This window comes from Alosa alosa, chromosome 17 (assembly GCF_017589495.1).
Source record: "Alosa alosa isolate M-15738 ecotype Scorff River chromosome 17, AALO_Geno_1.1, whole genome shotgun sequence".
Taxonomy (NCBI): Eukaryota; Metazoa; Chordata; class Actinopteri; order Clupeiformes; family Clupeidae; genus Alosa; species Alosa alosa.
In genome coordinates, this window is record NC_063205.1 from 10,020,586 (window position 1) to 10,028,085 (window position 7,500).

The following is a 7,500-nucleotide window of genomic DNA, read 5'->3' on the forward strand; positions in this document are numbered from 1 at the left end:
CCCCCTGGAGAGGCATCGTCATCTGCATTGGCCCCCATAAGCCACCTCCGGTTGGCAGGGGTGGAAGGGGGTGTGGTTGGATGGAAGGGGGAGGTGAGGACTGACACAATGGCAGCCTGATTCCATTAACTGTCCTGGAGGAGCTGCTAGAAAAGGGATGATGGGATGGAGAGCAAACAGGCCACCTGACAGCACACCTGACAGCACACCTGACAGCACAAATGCCTGGAAAAAGAGCTCAGCTTACGCCCACAGGAGCCAGTCCCGAGAGAGAGAGAGAGAGAGAGAGAGAGAGAGAGAGAGAGAGAGAGAGAGAGAGACAGTGCGAGTGCAGCGACCATGCCAATTACAGCTTTTAATTAGGAGCCTGACCCGAACTAAGGGAGTTCATTAGAACACGTCGGTCGGCCAGGTAGGACAGCTGTTTTTGGGTGAGCACACGGGAAAGGAAGGAACGCGAGCCGAGCGACCTGGCGGGCAGAACCCCCAAAAAAAAAAAAAACTCCAACACGGTGGTTGGCAATTAAGCTCGCTAAAACAAAGCCATTATGGCTGGCATATTAGCGATGGAAATGAGCAATGGGGGAGCAGAAGGTGCCCAGTCTGAGGATCAGGCCTCTGACTGCTTTTGGGCTAATCAAACTGGCATCGTCGGGTTCGCTCGCCGGCTAACAGCTAATTAGCGGCAACATTCAGCAGGAGAAAAGACCTCGGCTAGTAGCCTCTGCTATGATATCTCAGTGTGGAGGTAGAAAGGTGAAGAGTGGCAGTGACAGAGAGAGAGAGAGAGAGAGAGAGAGAGAGAGAGAGAGGGAGAGAAAGAGAGAGAGGTGAGAAGAGAGTAAAAAAGCAGGTGAGACGAAGTGCACAAGCCAGAAATACAGAGAAAGAGAGAGAGAGAGAGAGAGAGAGAGAGAGAGAGAGAGAGAGAGGGAGAGAGAGAGAGAGAGAGAGAGAGGGTGAGTGACAAAAGAGAGAGATGTGTAAAGACTCTCCACTGCAAGGTGTCCATTCCAGCAGAGGGGCAAATGGAGCATGACGGGACTCACCTGAAGGAGCGCAGCAGACGATACGGCTTCCCCAGGTCTGACACGCGCCTGCACATGGGGGCCACGGCCAACTCCATCTGTGAGAGGCACACGCACGCACGCACGCACGCACGCACACACGCACACACAGACACACACACACACACAGACGCACACACACACGCACACACACACGAAGGGCCGTACACACGGGAAAGCAGACACAGATACGGGAGGAAGTCCATACACACAGCAAGCGCGCGCACACACGCGCACACACACACACACACACACACAGTTAATTGCCTCAGCGTGACTCAGGACCAGCAGTGGGGCTGTTGCTGTGCTGTGCTGTGCTGTGCTGTGCTGCGCTGCGCTGCGCTGGCAGGGTCTGAGGAGGAGTACAGGTCAGTGCAGTGGGCCCTGACATTTAAACAGAGCCAACGGATAATTGCGCTGAAAGCAAGAAGAGGACGGTCACCCTCACTCTTACCCTCACTCAGACGGATATGCAGACCAGGGGAATAATAACAAGCAGGGGATAAAGAAAGGCAGGGAGAGAGAGAAAGAGAGAGATGGAGAGAGAGAGGGAGAGAGAGAAAAGTAGGAGCAGGTTCTAAGGGAGTGGCCACTATGCTCTCAATCAGACTGACTAAGCATCTTTTTTTGTACCGTCTTACTTCATCTAACCACCTGGCTTCATTTCTCTTTACGGACTGAGAATGTGCTTTTGGCTGACTATCTAAATCAAACTCTTCATTTACAAGATTAATAAAACTGCTATGGCCGATGTACAACCCATAGATACAGACTAACTCAAATATGGTGTAGATCAGGGGTCTCCAACCTTTTTGGGAATGAGGGCTACATGAAGACCCGAAATCATATGGAGGGCTACTCATTGGAAACAAACAGGCCCTCACCCCTTTTTTGCGAGGGTAGTCCTCCTAAATAATAGGCCTATGTGATTTTTACTTTTAAATTATCAATATTGTGCTGGGTCTGGACCATGTGGTATGGGCGCTGTAGCCAGTTGCACCACAGTACCCCCACCCCCCTTTTACACTTTAAACTACGGAAGGTGAGGTGCTAAGAAAAGAGCTACAAATCAGTATAAATAAAGTATAACAGAGATCACAGTCTCATCTAGCACTCTCCTCACTGCCAACCCAATCCTCTTATATCTGATATCACATTGGCAAGCAGGCTGCCTGCAAGGCATCTGTTGCAGGGTTGTTTTAAACAAACAGTGCTGTATAGAAATCCCATATCAGTAATCAATCAGTTTGATGAATCACAAGATATTCCATAATTCTATCAATGCTACCATCTTCATGGTCACAACCAATCAAACACAGCCTCCATTTTCTCTGCCCATAGGACAGGCAATTTGCAATAAATACACTTGAAGAGCAAAGTGCAATGAATGATTGAAAAGGCCTTTATGCGTGTAGCCTGGAGAAGTGCTCTCAGTCTCAAAGGCATTCTGCTCTAGCTGTCCTTCAATAAATCCTGTAGCAGGTGATGTGATCTCTTCACCAAAATGCCAATAGCCGCGAGACTTAAAGACTTAGAAAACTCATGGAAGATACATAGATGGACACATCTGAACTTTTGTCTTTGTCACTGTTGTCGCCATCATCACCTTCATCACCATCATCATCATCACCACCATCACCATCACTACCTCTGTCCTCATCCTCATGACCTCTTTCCTCATGACCTTCCTCCCACTCATCTTCCTCACCTGGGCAAAGTCCGCGGCCAACCTCATCTTGCCACCCTCTCCGAGTGGCCGCAGCAGGCTGGCGTTGCGGATGAAGAGGTGGATGGCGCGGCGGGCGATGGCCTCCGTGTTGTCGTAGATGAAGTCCAGACACTGGAAGTGGCGCAGGTAGTCGCTCATGCAGCGCGCCACAAAGCCCTGCAGCTCCCTCATGTAGAGAGAGCAAGGCACGTCTGGACGTCCTGGCGCAGAGAGGGGCCTGCATCCAGACACACACACACACACACACACACACACACACACACACACACACACACACACACACACACACACACACACACACACACACACACAAGTACACACACACACAAATACATAATGCATAAATGTTAATATAAATCTGCCCATAGCTACGCTCAACATAGATGAGTACATGCTCTTTCAAACCCAAACAAACCCACAGACAGATATGACCATACAAGGACACAAAAACAAACACAATGGCGCATTAAAACATATTCAAGATATTCAAGAACACACACACAAAATATACACATACAGACAGACAAAACACAAATATACACATGAATGCAAAGAGCAATATTAGCATGAGAAGCCTTGGATATGAGGGCACTTAACCTTCAACATGAGAGCCAGGATAAGCTCTGCCATAACAAGGCATGCAGACATCCGCTCAAACAGTGCACGCTCACTCTTTCTGCAACTCTGAAATGCTCACACGCACACACACACACGCACAGCTGAAAGGCCCGCGTGATGCCAGTCTCTCCTCTTTACACTCACAATTGTATCCATCCACCACTCCCTCTATCTCTCTCTCTCCTTCCTCTCCCTCCTCTCTCCCCCCACCTCACTCTCTCTCTCTGTGTTGTTCCGCCCCAGGCTGGGCAGCTTCATGTAAAGCACATATAACAACAGGGGATAAATGAGCTCCCTTGGGCCTCTGCTTAGAGGGATCAGTAGCTGAGTCCCAGAGTGTTAAAGGCAAGGAAGTCCGATTAGACACCGGTAGACACCAGTCAGTCTCCATCACCATTCCTCTCTCTCTTTCTCTTTATTCTGTCACTCTTTCTTTCTCTCTCTCTTTCTCTCTCTCTCTCTCTCTCTGTTACAAAAAGACAGAAATGCCAGGGGTCCCAAACAGACGTTGCCCCTCAATGTGTGCCTTCCGCTGCCCCAATGCCCATCTCACTCACACCCCCCCCACCCCACCCCTCGAGATACCCAAGCCAGGGACAGAGGCGGACAAAAGAGTCGGCGAGTCACTAGCCGAAGCGCGACGACCGCTAAATGTTATCTTCCTCCGGCACATTCATTCATCTCTTCAGTCCTCATGCAGAGGGAAAGGGAGAGAGAGAGAGAAAGCAAAAGAAAGAGAGAGAGAAAGAGAGAGAGATACAAAAAGTGAAGGGGGAAGGCTCTGTCTGAGTGAATAGGGGTTGTCTAAGGGAGGGGAACACGGTTAACACAAAAGGGAGAATGGAGTCCACAAGTATCCACACGTTACACACATCCCCATACACAAATACAAATACACACACACACACACACACACACACTTACCCAAATTAATGTACACATATGGTCATGTTCAAACTGGCGCACACCCACAGACGCGTATACACACAGAGTCACTCACACAGACACACAGAGATGCACACACACAGCACACAGGCACAAACTCAACCAGACATGCACAAATGCCCAAATGCATACACACACACACGCACGACCCCTCTGTGTCCCTCCTAATGCGCCCTTCACAGACTCAAGAGCAGAGGACACACACACACACACACACATCGCATCACACACGACACGCACACAAGACGCATGCGACGCTATCACACACACACGAGCGCGTACACACACACACACACACACACACACACACACACACACATACACACACACATGCACACGTGCACACGCACTCACACGGACACACACTCACACGGACACACTCAAAACACACGTCTGTAGAACAGCCTCCAGCCTCTCCTGAGCACTCATGAGGTTGCCATGGCGCAGCAATAAGGTTAATGATGTTAACTAGGACAGTCATTAATTAGGCATTCATAGCATGTTCAGAGGTCGGGCAGCACAACGTATCATCCATAGATCTAGGCACGGTTTAATAGTATAGGGACGTGGAGGAGAGGGGGAGCACAGTGTGTGTGTGTGTGTGTCTGTGTGTGTGTGTGTCTGTGTGTGTGTGTGTGTGTGTGTGTGTGTGTGTGCGTGCGTGTGTGTGTGTGTGTGTCTGTGTGTGTCTGTGTGTGTGTGTGTGTGTGTCTGTGTGTCTGTGTGTGTGTGTGTGTGTGTGAGTTTGAGGGACATAATAAAAGGCCCTTTCCTACAGGGCAAACTCCATGAGTTGCTAGTGGAGTTGGTGATGGCCGGGGCGTAAACAGCGGCGCTGCAGCCAGCGAGGCGTGACAAAGCCACCGCAGGACTACAGAGCCCAGCAGCCATCGAGCCACGAGACGCCCTTAAAAGCAAGCCGCCACAGAGAGCAGTGGATCGTAGGGAGTGGAGTCCAGGCGGGAGAGTGCAGTTGGAAATGTCATTCTTACATTTAGAGAGAAAGACACGGGGTCAGGGTCTGAATACAAAACACGATTAAGAAGCCACATGGGCTAGCGGGAACACACACACACACACACACACACACACACACACACACACACACACACACACACACACACAGACAAACATAACACACACACACACACACACACACACACACACACACACACACACACACACACACACATGCACACACACACACACAAACATACACACACACACACACAGACAAACATAGACAACACACACACACACACACACACACACAGACAAACATAGACACACACTGGAACACAGACGGTATGACTAATGACTTTGCTAATGATTCATCACTTGATGGGCACAATTGATTGAGACAGGGAATTACTGCATGTGTGTTTAGAACATTGATGACCTCTGTGTATGTTTTGACAAGTGTTTGTCTAGGTCACTTTGTGTGTATGTCTAGGTCACTTTGAGTCTGGGCTTGAAGTCGAAGTGAATAAAAGCATCTGTGGTTTGTCTGTGGAGAATTGTGTGTTGTATATATAATATTCTGACAAAAGTGTATGTGTGTGTGTGTGTGTGTGTGTGTGTTCACTCACACAGAAAAGTCCTCCTGGTGCAGGGTGATAAGGATGGCTTCTATGGAGTCGCTCACGGACAGCAGCAGAGGCTGGACTGCGTTGACCATCAGGCTATGCACCCCCTAATCAGAAACACAGACAAGTTAACACACACACACACACACACACACACACACACACACACACACACACACACACACACACACACTGTCCATCAGAGCTTACACCTTACACTTGTTGACTAACCCCCCAACAACACACACACACACATACACACACACAAACCATATTCCTCCACTTCTTCAACACTGTATTACAACAAATTGTTATATTATACACAAATCTACATGGCATATATGATAAAAACATCCCTCCCCTTTGATTCTCGTCTTCAAGAGGAGGATAGCATTGTGACCGCTTTGCACATGTTCACGGGTCAGCATCCCCCTACGACGCCCCTGATTGGCTCACACGGCCGGTTGCATGGCAACATGGGAGTCTGGGTGGCGGTGCTTAATCTTGTCGTGTGCGCACATGTGAGCGGCTGATTTGGCTGACATTTGCTGGACCATCCGCAGAACATCAGTCTGGCCATCACGCACCTTCACCCCGGCTGTTTGTGAGAACCTGTGCATGTCCGTGTGTCTGTGCATGGAGAAGTCCATTAGGGAGGTGTGCCAGTAACGTGTGTGCATTTGTAATTGGTGTGTTCTTGGGAGTGGGCATAGGCCTACTGCATGTATTTGGAGAGATGACTGATGTGTGTTCATATATTTGGTGGGGTTCTAGTGTGTGTGTGTGTGTTTGTGTGTGTGTGTGTAATCACGCCATGACGTGTGTGCCACACAGGCCACCCCCTGACGCCCCTGATCCGCTTATCCCCTGTACCATCTCTGTGCGGAGATCAATGGAAACTCATTAGGGCTCCTCCTCCGTCCCGGGACCCCCCGTCCCCACCCCCTAATCTCCTGCAGCCCGCTGATTAAGTGATGGCCCCCGCAGATCTCCTCCCCGTCCACTGCTGCCCAGCGAAAGTTAATGCATCCCCTACCTGAGGCCTGTCTGCCCGGTCACTCATCCATCTAACTTTCCTGTATTGGTCCATATGGACCAGTGGACGTCAACAACATTCTTCTGTGAACTTCCTGCTTTACTGGGGACCTCACTGATGCTAACTAGTACTACCGTAATTTCCTAACTATTAGCCACGGCTTATACATTGATTTTGAAAAAAATTCTTCAGCTATGAGGTTAATACACGGGGGCAGTTAACATGGTATTAATAGGGTTTTGTTTCTTTTAACTGGCATAAAACACTGTCCTGCGTCTTATACACAATGTGGCTAATACACAGGAAATTACTGTAATAATAAGCACATGAATGCAAATTATGTCCATAGTTTATTCATCAGTAATGTAACAATCACTATTGAATAAAACATGCTAGTGGCACCTCCATCATTTAATAGACCTCCTACTCTGTTTGTCATATGGGATACAGGGTTGTTGGGAACAGGGATGTTTATTGTAGGGTCTCTAATTCTACAGGCCTGACTGTGAGCCCATGATC

General features: G+C 49.1%; 1 protein-coding gene across 1 annotated transcript in view; it reads right to left on the reverse strand.

Annotated features, from left to right (window-relative positions):
• cog5 (component of oligomeric golgi complex 5) overlaps positions 1-7,500 on the reverse strand; it is a 93,739-nt gene that overhangs the window by 3,729 nt on the left and 82,510 nt on the right. The window contains exons 17-19 of the mRNA XM_048267539.1: positions 5,949-6,052; positions 2,776-3,013; positions 1,050-1,126 (exon numbers count right to left, since the gene is read on the reverse strand). Coding sequence (XP_048123496.1) covers positions 1,050-1,126; positions 2,776-3,013; positions 5,949-6,052 — 419 coding nt within the window. The remainder of the gene's footprint in view (positions 1-1,049; positions 1,127-2,775; positions 3,014-5,948; positions 6,053-7,500) is intronic.